Genomic DNA, 20,983 nt, shown 5'->3' with positions numbered 1-20,983 from the left:
TCCGTGGGTGAGGATCTTCTGTTTCATCTGGTGGTACCATAGCTTCTTTGCAAGTCTTTTAAGAGACACCGTGCAAAATTAGTTGTGGAACTCCAAGTGGATTCATCACCTGGATCTTCTTGTCGACTTCCTTTAGAGAACTTCGAAGAACTCTACATAGATTTGCAAGGCATGACTTTTCTTACAAAAGCTGTATTACACCTTAGCCAACATATCTTCTTTATGACTGCTAATTCTGTTCTTTGCTACAGTTTTTCATCCAATTGTCTGGGTTGCTGCAGTTGCTTGTCCGTAGTTTCCTGTCTTTTCTGTCTTCCTGACAACTCCCAGTCAAAGTACTCCACAGTGAACAAGGACACTGTATGTTGATCATCTGCTGAGTAGCTTCTCTGGCTTGGTTTGGTGCTCAACACAGACAATACAAAGAATTGTCTCCTTTTTCTGCTGGCAGTGCAAGAGTGTGTCCTGTGACAGCTGTGTGCTGTCTTGCTGGCACCCCTGGGAGGGAGACGCTGGTTCAGGACCCATTTCCACATGTCTGCATTTGCCATGGAGTCTGTTCTACAGTCGGACGTGATAAAAGTCACCACCTTTGATTCCACTGTGATACTAAAACTCCATCCACACAGTGGTCAAAGGGTATTGTTTGACATTTTGCGTTTTGTTGTAATTGTCAGTGTAGAAAACATTTAACAATCTAGTGGTTTTAACAGTATTTAGCATAAGCAAAGCCATTTTACAGTCATTTTACAAAACATCATTTGAGTTTTATACTTTTCTGCTTCAGTGTGGAGAAATTTCTCACCTCCTTAGACTCTTGCCCTTTCATATTTCCTAGGTTTCTTTAAAGGACATTGTCCTTAAAATTATTTTCTTCTTCTCCTCCTTTTTCCTTGTAAAATCTTACACTTGTGATATGCAAAGTGTGCTTCTGCAGTAGGCAGCTGGAAATTCAAAGTGATGAGTATTAACTGATGCACCAGGAAAGGTGAAGTATTGACACCTGTAAGGGTTCTGTACTTTCTTTGCTTTTGCACTGCATTTTGCTGTCTTGCAAGTACTCTTTTGCTGTTTACCTGCTTCTTTCTTTATGGTTTTTTAATCCCTAAGCTAAGTTTTTAATTGAACTAGAAATTGCATCTCCTTGCATCAAATAAAATTAACTTTCCTTAGTCAGAGGTGATTATCAGAATTTTTCGAAGAGTTTTTGTGGTACATGTGATTGATTTGTAGAATACTGAAAAGAAACTTCTGCAGGACAGCCATTGCTATTGAGCCCCAACTTTCCGCTGTGTCAGCTCCAGCCTAGCCTGACTTTGATCTGAAGATCATTCATATTCCAGGGGAATGTAGCTAGGTAGCACAAATCATGTTTTATTCCTTACTCTTTGGATTCCCCTCACCCCATCTCCCCATGTTTTTCCAGCTATTTTTAGATTATTCAGTCTTTGCCTCCTTAGAGCTATTTTGGGTAAAAATCACTTAGTTTCCTATGAAGTCTGCCTGAGACATACTGCAGGACAAGACCCAGGTAAGCACCTACTGCAGAATTTTATCAATTTACATTCCCGTTCACGAGTGTATATATATAGAATATGAAATTGCCATTGTGTGTTCTACTCGCTAGAATGAAGGGGTAGCTGTCAGCAGACTTGAATCTCTCTCAAATCTAGTTCTAAGGCTGTAACTTGGTCTTAGTAAGTTTCTAAACCTCCCCTTTCCTCAGTTGTCTTATCCAGGAATAAATAGTATTAATTTGTCTTTCTGAGGTGCTTTAACACTTTGGATGTAAGGTTTTCTCAAAGTGCATCGTGTTTTTGCGTTGTATTGTGATTCTGTTAGCTGGGTATCTTGCAACCATTGTGCCAAAATAACAGAAAGCAATGGTTGTATTTTTCTGTTCTTAGTTGCAGAGATATTTTCTTTATCATTCTCAATTCCAGTTGCAGACATTGCGGCATAAGAGCTATGGTTCGGTTCTTGGAGATGAAAAATAGCTACTCTGATGAAGCCAAGCATAAAAGCATAAAGTATGCAAGGAGTTAGGAACTAAAGTAACATAGATCTTAAAATCGCTGATGTCTGTAAACACTGTTTTGTAACAGTTTTTAATATGTGAAATGATGCGTGCTGAAGATCATGAATCAATCAAACTATCGTGAAGAGTGTAAGATGACGGCATAAACCAGGGAATGGCAGCAGTGCCTAGTTTGTACTACTTATCTCTGGTCTGACAGCATTTTCTGTCATAAATCTGTTTGTTTTATAACTAGGCCGTAAAACCTTACTTCAGGCTGAAATGTAGCAGGAGATGCTGTAGTTCAAAAATTGCGCTTTTACGGAAGAATACATCAGTAATTTGTAAATTAAAATTGCAGCACTTTAAAAATTATTTACGTTTCTTCTCCACTCCTACAACTTGTGCTTTTTGGACTGGATTTATATTCCATATAAATCTGTGTGATGGATCTTATTTAACACTTGCTGTCTCCTTGGCTTCATCAAATTCCTTTTGCAGTGAGTTTTATATATACAGGTGTCATGGACTCCTAGAAAATACTCCTTCATACTTTTTGTAATTAGATGGGAGAACTTGCTGAAACTTCACAGGAGACCAATGAGACTAAAGGGAGTTTTGGGTTTGTTTTCTTTAAAAGACTGGATGTGTATAAGGGTAACAAGAACACATAGTTGTTATTAACAGAACTGAAGATGGAATATTTACAATCAGTCTGCATAGAAGTTAGGAGACTTACTGTCAGTTTATCCCGTGTTTCTTCTTCACATTCTTAATGCTTCATCTGATCTACTTGGTATTGACCAGTCTTGCAGACAGGAAAGACGCATGTGGAGCACAACAGAGTCTGGCAAGTCCCCATGTTTCTACTGAATACTAAAAGTAGATCACTGTAATTATATTAAAATAATCTGGTTTTAATAACAACATAACTAAACACTTAGCATACACATCCTGCAGCCCTCGAATAATGGAAAAACTAAAAGCTCTATTTTAGAATGACAAGATTTTTTTATATCACTAATAGAATAACAAAAGAATGGTGGCATCAGAGGACCTACTGTCATCTGTACCATCTCCTGCAGCCACATTAGAAATGATCTGTAAATCAATTTGACAGAGTTCATCAATTTGAGCAATACATGCTGGATACGTGTCCCAGTACACATGCTGAAAAGGATGTTCAGATTACCATTACTTCAAAATCCATTCTGTTTTTTGTAGAATGTTGTGAAATCAAGTGGAAGGAGTAAAACCCAATCAGTGAAAGAGGGAGAGTTAAACACCAGCTGACAAGAGACAGGTTACAAGCAACTGGCAATAGCAGAGCTTTGCATTCAGTTTGTGTGCTGAGTGTTGTGTACCAGAAAGAACACCAAAAGAAAGCTTTTAAGGCAAAAAGGTTATGGTTTCCTGCTCTTTGACAGCGGGGAGGGCTGCAGCAAGGAGAGTTGGCTGGTGGAGGCCTGCTCTTCAGGCCCAGGCAGTGTTACAGGGGCAACATTGTTTTGCCCCTGACAGGGCTGTTCGCTTTGTCTCCAGAGTGTGGGGGTACCTGCAGGGCAGCTGCAGCTATTGCTGTCCAGTTTTGGAAAGAGGAAGACCCTGGGTTGTGAGTGGGTTTAAATGATAGTGAGTTTGGTCCCAGTTCTAGGTATTGCTTCTGAGGTTCAGCTTCTTGGATTTAGATGTTTTAAGGTAGTATCTTTGTTCTAGCTTTAGTGTTTGTCTAATGAGAGACACCTTGAATCACCTGAGGTATAATGTTTCATGCAATAGTTACTCCTACTGATGACTTCCAAGAAATTAGAGATTTAATGTTTGTGAGGCAAAAGGAAAAATAATACTGTAACTGAAATCTTCTTTATTCACAAGCCAAATGTAACCCAGTAATTCACACCGTGAGGTTCCATATACAGCACTAGCATTGTCCGTCCGCTTGGTTCGCAGGGACTCGCCATGCGCATGTACTTCCCCAAAAAAACTGCCAAGTGTAATTTTGCTCTTTTCAAGGGGACAATTTTGTAATTGTGGGACTTTTTTTTCACATCCCAACTTCAATGCGATCCAGGATCTCTCGAGATCAGTGATGATCTTGGAACAGTGGAAGGCAGAGATTTTTGCAAGTCCAGTGTTGTCAGCTTTTTCACTAGAATGGGTGGTATTGTAGTACCTTGTAGTTTTACTTCTTGATTTCAGGAATCTGGTCATGTTGTTTCAAGCAGTTGTTGCCCGGTTTGTAGTCTGTTGCCTCAGGAGTGTTGTTCCCTCTGCCTCTTGCAGGACTACAAGAGGCAAAACAGAACACAGTCCCTGCAGCCTTAGCCTGGTCTCTTCACTGAAAAGCATGCTGCTATAGCCAGTGATTTTTTTGGATAAACTTTGCCCTCTTTCCTCCCACCCCTAATTAGAAAACAGCAGCTTGATAGCACAGCAGCAAATGCACATGAATATCAAACAGAATCTTCACTACCGTTTTCATATTAACATGAGATATCAGAATGTAAAGTTAGCTAGAGCTGCACATGGGACCATTCTTGCTGTTAAAGGCTTTAGGCTGGAACACAGCCCAAAATTTTTAAAAGAAATGCAACATTTCCAGATCAAATATTAATTACATGCTATATAGAATCATATTTTTCAAACAAATTTTATAAATAAAAAGCTAGGCCTTTCAAACCATCAGCAATATTAATTTTGGATTTGAAAGACTATGAAAGATAAACCACCACATAACTGTGAATTAGAAAAATACTGGCCTAGGTTGCATAAAAACCTCCATTAAATAAATACTGTAAGTTTTCACTATGAAAATTCAGTGGCATTATACTTTAAAAAAACCATAATGAATTAACCATCCGTTAATGATACTGAAGTTGTTTTTCACAAATCACATACACATACAGGAAGTCAGATGGCCAAAAAAGGCTATATACTGGATTAATACACACTTTGACAGAAAGTACTCTTGATATGCTCTGCTCCTTCATCGTAACTTCCTGACTGCTGTTGCAGTTTATCAGCTGCAAATCCTGTTACCGTTCTCTAGGTTGCCTTGCTGTCCCAGGAGATCCAGCGCCCTGAGGGCTGACACAGTAGGTGACTGTGATTGCGGTCTTGTGCATTCATCCCTCAGACCACCGATTTAATCTCAGGCTGATTTACAGTGAGGGGTTCTGGTTTCCAGTCTGGTTGGAAAAAGTGAATATTGAATGTCCGTGCCCAGTTCTCAAACACTCGTTTCTCTGTGATGAAACGATGATGACTGCCCTTTCGTCCCCGCTCGTGTGAAATGTACATTGTGCATTCATCAGGTCCCAAAGGTTCATAATAATGATAAGGTACTGAAAGATGATTAGGATCCCTGTGAAAGAGAGAAAATAGATGGAAGCCCGAGATGTTCTTTTTTACTGATTGAAAAGATGCTATCTTTAATAAACTGATGGGTTCAAATGCACTTTTTCTCCCAGTTAAACCAAATTTCTAGGTAGCTGTAGTTTTCTTGCATATTTAATACATCAGAATGGGGCAAAGGTTTTTCTTTGCTCTTTCTATTGCTCTCCTTTAATCCCCTCCTCCCAGTTAAATAAAGGATAGCAGTAGCTCAAAAACAAGGGAGAGTGCTGCAGGGCTGTGTTACTATGAAATCTGAAGCAAACAGCTTAAAAGAGATTTATATCTAGATTGTGATTTGTAAAAAGCCTTACAGAGGTATTTACTGAACTGGGGGAAGAAAGGGAAGGGCAAGATAGAGGGGAGGTGGTTATCTGTGTCACATCAGCTCAGCTGAACATTCCCAGCACGGCGCATGAGGTTCTGAGTGCACAACTTCAATAAGTGTATAGGCATGCCAGGTCTGTGATACAGTCTAGTGTTGCTGGGTTTATAGTCAAACATCTGATACACAAATGAGTTCGGTTTTGATTTTTACAATGAAAACTTTCATGTATCTAAGCTAAAAATTAAAAACATTCACCCATAGTAGCTTTCTGACCTTGTGAGCCCATCGGCATTAACCAGCAGGAGATGTGTACTCATGTGGTGACACATAGGATATGCACAGGACCAATTAGATATTTAGGATGAAGTTCATTTGAGCAGTTCCAACCTCAATGTTTTGATGTTACATTCTGTAAAAGGCACATTTGTACTGTAATAAGCCAGAGTGATTAATCCTCCTTTTGTTTTATTCTGTACATTAAACTGTACCTATTATGGTTTTACTTTGGGCACAGGCATTTGGGGCTGACACTATACCACACTCTCTGTCATAAATTCAACGAGAGATAGCTGTCCCAGACAAAATAACCCAATTGTACTGGTCTGCACAGTTGCTACCAACAAACTATTTTGGTGGCAGAAGTTAATCCAAATAATCCAAATGTTGCCATCTAGTGAAGCCTTGGAACTGCTCTGTGTTAAAAGCCTGAGCTGAAGAGGACCCTAGTGCAGAGCAAGAAATCTCATGCAGATTCAGGGCTGTCAGCTCTAATATAGAGTTGATTATTTTCATTTTGAAGAGCTAATATTTAAGCTCACTTTCAACTGAATGCATCCACAATCTGTCAGTCTTCTGTCCTGATCATTATTTTTACCATGTAATTCTGTCACCTAGGCAATTCTCTAATTTTTCTTCTTTTACCATTAACCATATTGTATATAAGGTGGTAATGTGTGATACTGCTGCTGCTTTCCATTTGTACCTTAGATTAACGTTTTAATTCAATCAATCTGGCTTCCTAGTAACACAACACGGTGATCAATCTTGTAAGACCAGAATAACAACAAAATTACATTCCTAGAATAAGATGGATTCTAAATTTACTGTTTGTATTCTCACCGGAATACGTAAGAGTGAAAAGAAATCTTTCAGTACCTCACCTACAGAAAACATATTTGTAATGTAAAAATATACCCTTCATGTAGAAATGTAGTACTTTTTTTCTTCAGCTACAACTATTAGATCTCAAGCTTCAATTAATTTTTCACATACTTTTTTGATACATTGGATTTATAATCTCTTAAATGAATCATTTGTATGGTTACTGTAAATCTAACAGGATACACTTTAATGTGATTTATTTTTTCTTAAGAACTACTAAACAAATAGGCCTCTGCCTCTCACTTAGACTGCTCTTCCTTTCTGAATTGAAGCTGGATTTTACTCTTGTGTTCTCAAGGGTACACCTATATTGCTCAGAGTAAATTTACTGCTTTAAAGTTAGGATTAGTCAAGTTGGAAACATATCTCCACAACAGACTTTGAACAAATGCGGTCACAAGTTAACTGCTGAGGGCCCAGTAGTGCAGAGTGAGCCTGCAACGCTGCTGGCCTCGATACCTCCAGGTGCATTTGGTGGGGATCCTCCTGCCACTGCCCCACCCCACCCCTTTTTTAATGAACCCTGAGTTGGGTTTCGAGAACATTAACTGGAAGAGCAAAAAGCAGGAAATTAACTGCTCTCTGTCTCCTCCTTATTCCTTTGCTATACGCTAAAACGCGCAATGGATGATGTTGATAACTGGAATCAGATTTCTCATGGAGGATCTATAGGAACGCTGGTCTTTTTTTTTTTTTTTCCTTCTACACAAAACCCAAGTATATAGGGACAGGGTGCAGGTGGATCAGACGGAGAGAGGAAGGAGAGAAGGCTTGATATAGTGCTCCTCTTTCTTCTCTCTCACTCTGATAACTTAGTATTTACCTAGGGTTACACTCTTCTGTTGCCTCTCTGAGGCAACATTTTGAAGCCTGTACCTCCCAGGAAGCGCTCTGTCTCCTGTGTTACCCGTATTCTACCTGTGGGTATTATAGCAATGGATTTCCTTTTGGAAGACAGGGATTCCACATTACATCAAAGGCTCTGAAACTAACACCAGCGTATCCTAAGTGGGTGCCCTTAGCCCCCAGCTGTAACGGGTCACTATATTTCGTGCAAGGTCCCATCAGAAAGAGCCCAGAGACACCTGCTGCACAGGGCCTGGCAGGTGAGCGAGGCAGAGGAGCACGGTCGGTTTGGGCACCCTGTTGGGTTCAGGCATGCCCTGATGGGTGCTGTCAAGGCTTGTATGCAGTTCTACTGGCTGAACTGGAGGTGAATTCAGTGCAAAAATGAAAATGCTGGTGGCTTTAGACCTCTCCAAGACTACTCTGCAGCTGATTTGCGGCTTTGAGGCTAAATTCCAAAAGTTGTATTTTGGATTTAGGAACTCTGAAAGGCAGTTTGATACCTAGGCCGTTTTGTCTGAAGTCCTTCCCCTTTTGTGGGAGTTCTGGATTCCCCTAGATTGCATGCTGGTAAGGTCTGGATTTGAACTCTGGCTTGAGTAACTACACCATAACCCAAATTAACTGTACTGTGTTATCTTCTAACTCTGCAATTAGCTTGTGTCACCAGCAAATGAAATGCATGAGTAATTTCTATACGGAAATTGCTTGCCACCTCATTTATTAACATTAAAACAGATGCTGTTTTATCACTGACTGATACTGGACATTAATCAGTATTTTGTCAGACTTTGCATGCATATTAATATCACAGCTGGGAGAATCTAGGAAAGTTCCTCTGTAAAAGATACTATACTTCCTGTATAATAGCCTGCCAGCACAGCAACCGTGTGCGTGCTTGTACCCAGTGTCAGTCATCTACTGTTTGCCACTTCAGTGCACATTTTCCCCAGCTGGTACCTACCCACAGTGAAAGCTGAAAATACAGCAAACAACATTTGCCTCAAAAGAATCAAGGCAGAAAAACAAGGCCATCCCATATCATGTTCTGGTCAACCTTTTCCTTTACAAATGAAGAGCCATTATAAATCAACCCACCAAAACTATATATACTCACACACTTTGTAAAATAATTCATATTTTGAAGGGTGAATAAAGTGTCATTAATACATTGAGTGATGGGCAAGGTGCTGTGCCAGGACTGTGAAGATTTCTGAATTATTTTTTGCCTTCTATTCCCAGGATCCCATTTCCTTGACCTCCATGCTCGCCTTGTTTTCTGAACCATTTATGCATTTTGTTATTAGGTTATTAAGGTAATGAAGTGAGATTCAGGCACATGGACCAAAGGACGTGACTATCATCTCCCAGACAGTTTACAATCCTGTGAGCACCCCTTCTTCCATCAAGCCCCTCATAAGCCCTGGGAAACTAGCAACAACTGCTTCTTTGCACTTGATTTAAAGCAATTTAAAGTGTAGAGAGGGAGGTAAGAAAACACTAGATTTAAAAGCTGTACCCAAAGGAGTAAATTAAAGGATTTCAAATGCCAATTTTCAGGCAAATTATCACAGATGGGAAATGGCCTGGCAGTCAAATGAGGATTCTTACAGGAAAACGATCTGGCTCCGTAATTGGAGCAAAAATTATTCATGTTCGCTAAAATAAGGCTCAGAATTAAGCTTTAAGTTTCTGTGAGTTCCAGAAGGCCCATGAAGAGGAGTTAAAGAGAGCTCTTCTCACCAACACCTTGAGTTTTCCTTGTGTACATGAGTACCCAGAGATACCTGCAAGGAACCAACCTCTCACTGCTGCTGATACTCCAATGGACAGGGATTGGATTTACTACAGACTGCATTGAGGCTTGTCTGCGTCCTTCCCCCCTGGCTCTGCTGAGCTGCCACAAAGAAAAGCAGCAGTGTTGCAGTGCCTTCAGGAATTGTGGTGCTATCCGTGCACCCCAATCTGGCTGTTGGTGTAGGGAGGCAAGAGGAAAATCCTTGATGTCCCTGTTCAGGAGTGAGTCCTGTGCAGAGCAGGCTGCCATGGGGAGCTCAGGGAGGGAAATGCTTCCCATCTGGGGTGCTGGTTTGCTCCAGCAGAGGCTAGGATTGGGTCCCTGAGCACTGGAAAAAACAGCAAGATGGTTTGTCTGTCTTGTGTCAGAAGAGGGAGGTACACGCAATCTCCAAAATCTTTGCAATATGCATGGAAGCACAAGCTTTCATCTTATTCTAGAATGTGCAAGTGAGATGTGTTTAACAGCATGAGAGCAATATCAAAGCCTTAACCCTTACTACAGCATAAATCTGTAGCAAAGTAAAGGGATTCGATACTGCATATAGCTTTGCTGTAAAGTACTAGAAATTTATAATAATCAGGTCACCAATTCCAGTTCAGCTATAAAAATCAATGTCCAGTGAAAGTAAATAGAGATGAATCTAAAACACGTTGCTGTAATTAATAGTGACAAATCTTTTGGTCTGTAGTCCAGACTCCTTCACTAGACTATTTTTCCTGCATGGGTGGGAAGCAATTTGGTTAATGATCTTAAGCTAATAATTTGTAGCAGAATCAACAATATGATATTCATGGTGCCTTTGAGATGTCCTTCACGTTGCAGATGTGATACCAATTTAGTTCCATGACAGTGATCACCCACACTCATTACTTACTCCACAAATTAATACTTTAAAAATAATGGGTATCTGCTGAAGTTGTAAATTTGGTGATATTAACTTTGAATAGAAATAAGAGTATTAATTTTTTTTTTCAAATCTTAATGATTCTCTCATTGCACAGCAACTAAAGTATCTATACCGTCTTGCACACACATGAGAGAGGCAAGGGTGGGGTTTTGTGGGGCTTTTGGGGGAGAGGGGGCGAGGTTAATGGTAGATTTGTATTTTGTCTGACTGAAAACCACAAAATACGGCTTAAAATTACAGAGTATTTCTTTCTTTCTGCTATTCTATTCTGTTGCCTTATTTCTTTGACAGGAAGCACTTTTAACTTCTTAACGAGTGGCTGAAGAGCAAACCAAGAAGGTTAACTGTATTTATGGCAAGAGGTTCCTTTCATAGATCTTTATGGATAACTTCTTCCAGGCATGACAGCTACAGTTTTCCCCTTCATCACCTGAGGAATAAACTTGAAGTAAAGACACTTCATATTCTTTTGATTAAGAAACTACCTTTTCCCTTTTTATGACCAGGTGAGTGTACCTTTATGTGAAGATTTTTTTTTAATGCAGGCTGTAAGCATTATTACATCTATCAACGGTAGGATTGATTACAGCCTTTCCTGTGTTATAATTTAATATTATATCCATTTGATTTCAGTGTATCGATTCTACGAAAGCCTTTCATAGGGTCTCAGTGACAATTTTAGCCTCTCTTAAAAACAGTTTGATTTTTTTTTAATTAAGTGTATGTGTCTAAACTTCTCTGACTTTTTGCCTGAAAAGTTAGGAATGAGCATTGCTTTGCAGTGAATTGCTGTCTTATGCATTTTCAGATCATCAGTTTATTTAAGAATTACTTCCATGTGCCACTGGAATACAGCCACTTCTGGAGTAAGACAGACCAGCCATGTGCAGAAACTGAAGAAGTGTGTCTTGTCTAACTGAAATGCTGTGCTGTGGAAGGTATTTATGTTGTCTGGAATATCTGCTCTAGTTTGTTATTTTCCTTGGAGAATTCATGATGAAATCTGGCAGTACATCACAGCATTTATCATCAGTTTTTTGTTATAATTTGTAGAAATTCTCACAAAGTGTATTTTAGTGTTGATATTTTATAATTTCTTCAGGGATTTCTACTGTGTGCCCAAGACAAATGCAGATTCCTGAATGATCCTTTCCAGTGTTCAGAAGAAAGTCAAAGTAGTCCTGTTCTTTGACAGATAAGCTAAGCTGCCACTGCAGCTTTGCTCCCCTTGCCCCTGAAAGGCATCTTGAATTAGTCAATGAACGAGACTTAAGTGAGATCCCTAAATTTGCAACAGAAAATTCAAGCAAGTACTTCTTAGTGAAAGGGATTTGTGAGCAGGTGGTGAAACATTACACTGATGTCATAGTTCCAGACTGCCAGTACCAGCTCTGTGCATTGCTGCGTCACCTAACAGTGCAAATGGGATCAGGACTAGCTGTGGGCACATAACCACATTGTTCAGAAAGGCCAGAGTGCTAGGCCTAGTAATGGATGGACAGGTGATACTGAAGTCAGCATAAAGATTGCTGATGTAAACCACATTTGTCTGAATTTATAATGGATCGGTAGTTTGCATCATGTGACTAATGTGATTTTGGTCCAGTACCAGAAGTCCTGAAGACTGTTTCCCTGTATCACTGACCATACTGGGAAACCTTAACCAGCACCTTGGGTCCAATTCCTAAATATGGCTGGAGGCACAACGTAGCCGTAAAATGTACACAAGCTGTTCCTTTATAAAACAGCGTGAAGGGGTCACATAGCGTCCACTGACAGAATTTGTGTGCTGCTTCTACCACTTGTGGCCCACACCCTGCAACCCCAAAATGGGTGATTACAGGACTGATCATCTATTCAGTGAGTCCAAATTCTGGGCGTTTTTTGGTGGCGATTATTTAGGAAACTAGTTTACTGGCAGACTGGGATTCATGTGACAGAGATACAACAATCTTAATTTCAGTTGTGTAAGAAGTTCAATTTAGAAACTAGACGCTCTGAGAACTCTGTTCCTCTATTAACTGGGGGGAAACTTTAAAAACAAATTAAAAGTAATGTTTTCCAGTACTCCTTTTTTTCAGATTAATTTCATGCCAATTATTGCATTACTTTTAGCAGATAAATATTCAGAGACTAAAAGAAACCAACAAGATGGATTAATTCTCCCACACTACAAACAAAATTTTTAAATATTTTATATAACATAATTAAATGCTGTTTGTTCTTTTCAGAATCAGATCTTGGGACATGTTAATTAATTGCTTTAAGAGGACTAAAGACATGTTGCAGGAAGAAAAAAATTAAAGGATTCAGATATTTATCTGTAACATTCAACCTTGTTGGCTAATAATGGTTCCAAAATAAATCCTACCTGCAGAAATCCGGTGGCACCATGCCATAAACGTTTATCCTGTCACAGAGCTCTAATGCGATAGTCATTGTGAACCAGCCCGTGCTAAGCCAAGTGTTGGATATCTTCCTGAAAGCAAAAACATAATTATGTTTCTAGGCTGACAAATAATTCTTGAGATATCTGAAGCAATTTCCAGGCATTTTTTTTTACTCTTGTGAAAATTTATGAAAACTGGGCAACAAAGATTACTTTGCTCATTCATCTTTTAATGATTTTGCTAGTGTCTTCTCAGTGGACTAATCTATGCAGAAACTTCCTGTGCTGTAATTAATTTTGGGCACAGCAACGTTAATATTTAGTTGACCTTTTGGTAAGTTTACTTTAGTGACTGAAACTTCATGTCCTATATTTATATTCCTCTGCTAGTCATCTAAACACATCTATAATAACTTAATGGATCTTACACATGAAGTGCTCAGGAAGATGCATCATGGGGGATGAAGAGGGCTGCTTAAAATGTTGTCTCCCACAGCATGCAGAGGAGCCCGTCTTCTGGAGTGACACCTGGCCTCAAGTGCTTGGTCTAACCACCTTTCCTCCCACCCCGTCCGTGATTTGGTTTCTAGAAGCTCCCAGCCACTCACTGTGACTGCTGGCAGTAAACTCTTAGTTAGCTGCAGCTATGCCTGTCCCTTGTCCAGCCTGGAAAACCTTTGTCCTAAGTGCTACCCCTCTGCCTGCCCTGAGTCCCATCCCTGCCTGGTGGGACCTTTGAATACGAATGAGAGCACTGCAAGGGAGCCCTCTAAGGCAGCTGCTTTCCTGGCCTTCTCTGTAGGCTGGGAGAAATCTTTAAAAGAAGCACAACTGATCCCAGTATTATTTATGCAAAATAGGAGATATGTCTATGTAACTGCTCGCAGAGGTAAGGGATTTCCAAGCTGTGCTTAAATTTTGCTCTATCACAGGTTCTTATCTGCAAAACAGCAACAGTAACATTTCCTCTTCCTAGTGTTTGCTTGCCCTTGCTGTTTAGTATAGAAGAGCTGGGTACTATAATGGTTACTAGTTGCCTGGCACATGCACTGAACATGCCAGTCCAGGGTTAAGTTTCTGCGCTGTCCCTGTGCCGAGGGAGAGCTGGCAGTCTTGGAACGGGAGGGTCAAGGAAATGCCAGTGAGGAGCATATCTTAAAGGTGTTATAAAGGCATGTTTAGGGGCACCCTCACAGGACCAAGTCAAGCCCCTCTCTTTGAAACAGAGCTATATAAGGTCCGGTATTTATTTGCTTCAGAGAAAACAAGTTTACTCAAAGGTCTCCTTTCAAATACTGTTCAAGAAAGAGACAGCAGGTCTCCCTAATGGCTCCTCACAGCTAGAGAAGTCCTTCAGGAAGAAGTTCAAGCTTGTATCATCTGCAACCCAAAAAGGCCTCAGATTCCTGATGACAGCCTGTCCCAGTGACTGGCTGTGCTTTCATCTCTTACTAAAGCTGAGGCACCATGAGAGCAAGTGCAGGCTCTTGGATGGCTTGTGCACTGTGTCACATTGTACTAATATGGCACCTACGTTAACCCCATTCCACCACACCTATATCTGCCTGACACCTGCAAAGTTTTGTGACATGCCCTCCCCCCCCCCCCCAAAAAAAAAAAAAAACCACAACAGAGAACATAAGGTTCTCATCAGAGCAGTCACCTGGGAATCCCAGGTCCTGACCCCAGTTCCAAGGCCATCTTTTACAGTTTGCCCAGTGACAGCAGAATGCACAACAGCCCTAGAAGCAGGGACCAGAAGCCACAACAGCCACTGCCAGCAAATGCCAACAATCACTAATATGTAATTCAGCAGGCAGGAGCCCACCAGGCAGCTTCTCAAGCTAATGCTAAGCAAGCTAGTTCCAAGTAGGTGACCTACAGGGCAGTAGGAGGGAGATGTTTTGAGCGCTGTCAGATTGAGGAATGCCTTGTACCAAGATTTCCTGTTTCCTCTGCGAATTAGACTATTGCGAAGACAAAAACAAGTGGTGGTATCAGTGCAGGCTGCTTAAAAGGCACTTCTAAACATAAGGGAATTCTTTAACCAAAAATGCCTGAAGGATGCTGGGGAGCCCAGGTAATTTTTCCTGTCCTTTGTGGGTCACCTGGTAATGTATGAACTCCTGACATGTACGTTTTTACTGCTTCTAACATATAGACTTTCAGGCTAAGCTAGCATTTGGCGAATAACATGATTTAAGCATCTCATTAGCTCCAATTATGGGGCCTTACTTATTTTCTGAATTTGCACTTAAGCTTGGGGGTCGTGGTGCAATTTGTCACAATGTCATAGATGGGTCATAAGCTCAGCAGAGGCCTTCAGGCACTGCAACAATACAAAACAGTAAATAAGAATTTTGGACTCAAAATTATTAGGAAAGGGAAAGGTAGGGAAAAGCCTAAGAAATTTGCTTTCCTGCCACTTGAGAGTTTCTGAGCCTATGAATTGCTAGATAATTCAGGAACATGTTCAGGTTAACAGTACTTTGGAGCTTGCACAAGGCCACTGTTTTAGGTGCCTAAGACCTTACATTCCAAATCTGAGAGAGCAGTCCTATCTAGACCGTGACCGAAGTGGCTGGGCTTTGCACAGGTCAGGAAACGCAGCTAGGCTGTCTGCTGGGTTAGTTTTCTTTTTGTTTACACATACTTATGCTGTGATTTAGTGTTTTCAGTAACTAGGAGAATAACTGAATTTAAACTAGCTTAAAATGTAAACAATGAAGTAAAGATTTTAAAATTTATTCAAGTACCACTTTGGCCTCTTTAAATACCATGTCTGTAGGACAGCAATACAGAAACAGGGTGAGAGTGTCTTGCCTTTTCATAGAAGATCTGAACAACAGTCCAACAAAAGAATAGTGTTTTTATACCTAATCAGCTGTATTGAAAGAATATGAAGAACTGTCATGTGCTTATTAGGGGAAATTATCAGATATTCTTTTATATGATGAATTAACACGCTGTGCTGATAATTCTGTAGTGCACACTAAATTACAATTAAAGGCCTTTCTGCTCCACCAAAATCTCATTTATAATCTCTATGGAAATACTCTTCCTGCAGTTATTTCATTTATGCTTCCTTTATCTAATTACTATAATATTGGTTCTGAATCATATTTTCTTAATGTACCCTTATTCAATTATAAAGTTATTTTCAAGTACAGTTACTTTATAATACCAAGTATATTGCTCTGCAGCCTTTGTCATTCACCATACTATTTAACTGGCAATGTTTTCTGAAGGTTTCCCTTCACTTCAAAATCAGCTTTTTTCCGAAAAGCACAATAGCTTTTTTCTCATAATTTTCAAGAGAGAAATGAATGGTTTGATTATTGCAACCTTGCAATCAGGCTTCTCTCTCTCCCCTTTGTTTTTTGCAGGCACTAATGTCAAGAGCTCAGCAGAAACCTCCCAGGGAACAGCAACATTCTGGGCTGTACAATGTTCTGCTTCTGCCCCCAGCGCTACATAAATTTTCTTCCCTTACAAATTCCTTCCTACCCATGATTCTTTTCCTCCTCCCTCTCTTTTTCTGTGCTGCCTATTCATTTATTTTCATCTCCCATTTTAATCTTCTTAGTCCTTCAAGTATGCTGTATGTGCCCTGTAAAGGAGTTGTTCATACACAAGCAGAGCCTTCAATTTCTTAAAAGCAACAGGACTGGTTCATGAGGCTGAATTTTGCTAGCATCCAAGTGCCCTTGATTCACACTGGGAGTTCAGGGTGCCCATGACTGAGTCCGCTATAAACTTGTTATAATGTCATTAATGTCTCAAATGCCTTCAGAATATTTCAGGAGCCAAGACTGAGCCTGGTGCCTGCGCAGAAAAAAGAAGTGCTTTCATCACATGCACAGTTATAGGTCTCTTGCTCTGGATGGGTGATGGAGAACCAGAAGGAGCAGCTTCCCTGAAATTGCACAGCAAGTGTCAGGAAAGGCATGGGACCCTGGCTCCCCATGGCAGAACTGGCCAGACTGAAGCAGAACAGGTAAACTGTTCCTCAAAACTGGGGACTGCATGTGGTCTTACACTGAAAGAGTACTCCAGGAAAGGGAAGTGGCAGTGTGTGTTCCTTGTGTACAGGGTCTGACCCTTAGGGCTGATGGTGGCCCATGTTACAGTGCAACTACAGCCTTGTTAACTTCCACGCCTTTGTAAATACTGGGCATACAGATAATCCTTTGCGCTCTTCTTGAAGGTTTCAAATGCTTAGTTCACCTTCTTACTGCACTCTGCTCTGGGTGAACAAACCTGGAAAAGACCATAACACATCAGAATTGGCAGGGTGTCTCCCCTTGTTATCCTTCCTTCTCCTTCTGGCAGAGACTGACAAGCACTGATTTGAGGATGGAGAGAAAAGGACCTTTAATGCTAAGAAACTGACCAAGTTACTGTGTGCTCTAGTGTTAATGTGAGTCAATCAAGAACTTAGGTGTGTAGTTTGATCCACTGTAACTGAACAGAACTCTGCAAGCAAACCATGTGGGGTATGAGAAAGGCAGCAGTTGCCAAGCAAAGATACAGTCGCTGTCAGCTAAGAGGGTACAACGGTTTCCTCTAACACTAGTTCTGCATTTGTTGTGCAGCTCAGAAAACAAGAGTCTGTGCTCTTGAGTCCTCCTTGTTCACAAGAGGATTGAGCCCCGCTCCAAGCTTTGGTGTGTATGTGTAGTATTTGTGAAGCTAGAAAATCCCACCATGAGTTACTACATAATAAACCCACCTCTTCATCTGTACCTAAGTGAGGACCCTGTTCCATTTTTACAGCAGCATATTTAATAAGTAAAAAATAGGACTGTATTTCTTGCTAGGAAGTCTTTGGTTTAAATGCCCATTTTCAAACATATGTGAAAATGCTCAAGTCCTGCAGTGGGTCACTTATGAAAAATTTGATTTGAAGATCAGCCTACAAGTCATAAACAGTCTCATAAAGATCTAACTATCATAATAACTTCCCTTTTCCCAGTTGGAAACATAAGATGAACTGTTGTGAAGCACCTAATGTATGACTAATGTTTATTTGTTTCACAAGAAGCTTTACAGCTGCAGTGTTCCAAGAATGCTTAAATCCAGTAAACGGCTATTATAATTCACTGAATGGCGGCATTTCCTCTATAAGAAAACATAACCTATCCATTCTGATTTTTCAGAATCAGTAAAAAAACTTTCAGGTATATTACCCCAAAGTGAGATTTAAACAGCTTCTGCCTCCTTGGCTGTATAAACGGTACATCCAGATTCTGGTATTCTAAGTTGGTAAGGCAATACTCCATACAAATTATTTTGATGCATATTTTTTACTTATGTTACAAGTGATGTTATTTGGCATGTCATACCATACACAACTCATGAGGCAGAAGATTTAATGGGCGTGATGGTCCCTCTGAGCAGATCTGAAATTGGTATAGATAAACTACGTTATTTTATTACTGTATGACATCCCCCAAATGTATCCCCAGAAGTTCTCACCTGTCTTTCCCAGTTTCCCGTTTAAAAAGGTCATCAAATTGAAGCATCTTGTGGCGAGAAATCATATATGCTTTTAATTGAGGCAGTATCTGATTCATCAGCTGCAGGTTATTATACACCAAGCCTTTACCATCTCTCCTCATGTAGCTGCTAGGACCCCAGAAGATAAACACAGCACCGTGGCTCATATTTAAGAGTTCGTTGCGATTTCGCAAAATCCTCTGAATACTGGAGTGTGCAATGACTCGAAGGCTTGTTTTGTTTCCAACATCTTTTCCATAACCTCGAGTAGGTGCATCATTCATTCGTATTACGCACTCTGTCTCGTCGATTCTCTCACCTTGTTTACTTCCCAGAAGGTGTCCAGAGCTGGTTACCAATGCACAACTCTTGCAGTGCATTTTTAAAGGCTGCAAAGACATACATACTTCAAAATTAGCTGTAGATTATCTTCCCATTCACTACATGGTGACTATATTTTATGTGTACATGGCATATTTTACAGCAAAAATCTCAGAGGACTTTACATAAATCTCTCCCAACAGTCTTCCCAAATAACTGGGGATACATTACCTGTACATTTTGTAGATCAGGAAAATGTAGTATATGTGTATAGCCCTTAAAGTTCCTCTGTGGAGTTAAGTCCACTGTTTAAATCCTCCTTTCTATTGCTGCTTCATATACAGTAATCACAACAGCTTCTATACTGTTCCCAGCTGCTTAGGATTGTACTTCTTCCACTTGCCATAAATAAGCTATAATTGGAGTATTTTTGATTCTTCCTCTCTTCCAGTTTTTTGCAGGAAATACTCCATCAGAAGTCCTCATAAGCACAGGTATGAATAGCTTTTCAACCTTGGGATCACGACATTTTGCTAAGGGAAGAGAGTTACACCTTCGTCCAATCCTTGCACGCTATTTCCAAGTTGGTGCCATAACCACTGCTGTGCTCTTGTACCTCCTTCATGGTTTGACAATCAGAGCTGGTCATTAATGTCAGCATGTATTTTATATGACCGTGAGTTAGTGCACTGAACTTTTTCTAGCTTGTCAGGTCATGTTTAAAAGTTACACAGTAAAATGGAACAGGAGGTGCCTGTTCAGTGAGTGGCTGACCTAATGGAATCAGAAGAGTAAAACAAGCTTTCATGCAATTGAAAACACGATAAATCATATTACTGACGTATGCCACTGTCCTGGTTTTGGCTGAAACAGGACCAATTCTCTTTCAGTGGATACGTACTCTTCTTGCTGATACCTGTAAATGTTATCTGCTGCTCAGCATGAGAACTAGAAAAGAGGCAAAGGGTTACAGCATCCCCAAAGTGCTCCTTTCTAACAAGAGCACAATAAACACTCTTTGAAGGTGTGCCTTGGTGGCCCTCCATGAACCAGTATTTTGCAGCATTTAAGCCCAGTAACATCAGATTACAGAGCTTACATAGTGTGTATCTTATTGTTTCTTTTTTAAAAGGCAAGCAGACTGAACTGTCTGAGGTGCCTTAGAAGGCCATTTTGGGTCATGATCATTTTGATCTACTGATCTTCTTCCCTAAGGATGTCCATCAGAATTTTATTTTCGTCGTTAACCACAAAGAATGGCATTCCAGTACTTTCCTGGTGAGTAAAACACGCTTGTTTAATTCCAGAGGCTTCAAATCAGACACACAACATGCTGAGAGCAGTTATCTCCTGCACTGTGGCACTGGCCCGATCCTGTAGTATGCCGAGGAGGTGACAGTATTCACTGCTTCTGGAGCACTAGGAACCTAAACCCATCTTTGACAATGAGGGCCTCAGCACCTCGAGATCAAACCCTGTGGCTGCCCATGGCAGCGCCTTGTTCACGCCATTACAAACATAGCTACCATGTTTCCAGGTGTAAACTTGGTGGGTTTATTAGCAATGAGGCGAAGTTATGGTGACATGTAATTAAACTTAGTATCAACCACAGGCATATAGAAATCAAATTACTGTATCAGTGTGCAGTGAGGCACAACTTAAAAATCTAAAGCTGAAAAGAGACATTAACTAGGTCTGAGATAATCCTGTTCACTTGAAAATGCTTTGGCCCTGAGTATTTGAAGGGGGTAATTTGTTTCTAATGTTGAAGGTAATAGGTGGTTGTAGTCTAAGCTTTTTTTCCTGGGAGAATAGCTAATGAATGATGAAGTGCTTTTTAATTATAGACAAAGTAACTAAACTATACAATTTGCGTCATGATACAACCAGTAAGCTTTGTATCTCCATCTTCCCCAAACAACATTGTCCCTTTTCTTTCACATATATGGACTGTAATCCTGAGCTAACGATATGGGTAGAAATGTTCATGCCTTTGTGAGCCAAGGTTCCTAATGCAGTATTAACATGCATTTTCCTTTAAGCTTTCATCTGCCACTTTGATGAATTACCTACCAAAAGGTGAACTAGCTGCTCCACCATCATGCTTGGGAAAGCAAGATGAAGTGCTAATGAGGTTAAAAGAAATGTAGTCAGCACCAATGTTAACTCACATGGGTTTGAATATCCACATAGCAAGACATTTTCACCTGAACAATCTCTGCTGGTTTCTGGCCTACTGAGCTACAACTTACTTGTTTCTTTTAAAAAGTCTGCCAAAGAATCCATCAATTGTTAGGAAACAAGGGTGACCATCAGTGGAG

The 20,983-nt window shown here is 40.3% G+C and overlaps 1 protein-coding gene across 1 annotated transcript; it reads right to left on the bottom strand.

Moving 5' to 3' along the window:
* Positions 1-4,503: 4,503 nt before the first annotated feature.
* ST6GALNAC5 (ST6 (alpha-N-acetyl-neuraminyl-2,3-beta-galactosyl-1,3)-N-acetylgalactosaminide alpha-2,6-sialyltransferase 5) lies at positions 4,504-19,287 on the bottom strand. Its single transcript, XM_009707702.1, has 4 exons — positions 19,216-19,287; positions 18,321-18,730; positions 12,825-12,932; positions 4,504-5,381 (listed from the first exon to the last, which is right to left on the bottom strand). Exons 1-4 carry the CDS (start codon positions 19,285-19,287, stop codon positions 5,150-5,152), a joined length of 822 nt encoding a protein of 273 aa, XP_009706004.1. The 3' UTR covers positions 4,504-5,149.
* Between the last annotated feature and the right edge of the window lie 1,696 nt (positions 19,288-20,983).

The sequence above is a fragment of the Cariama cristata genome, unplaced genomic scaffold (assembly GCF_000690535.1).
Source record: "Cariama cristata isolate BGI_N322 unplaced genomic scaffold, ASM69053v1 scaffold34309, whole genome shotgun sequence".
Classification (NCBI taxonomy): domain Eukaryota; kingdom Metazoa; phylum Chordata; class Aves; order Cariamiformes; family Cariamidae; genus Cariama; species Cariama cristata.
This window is presented reverse-complemented; position numbering and strand designations above follow the sequence as displayed.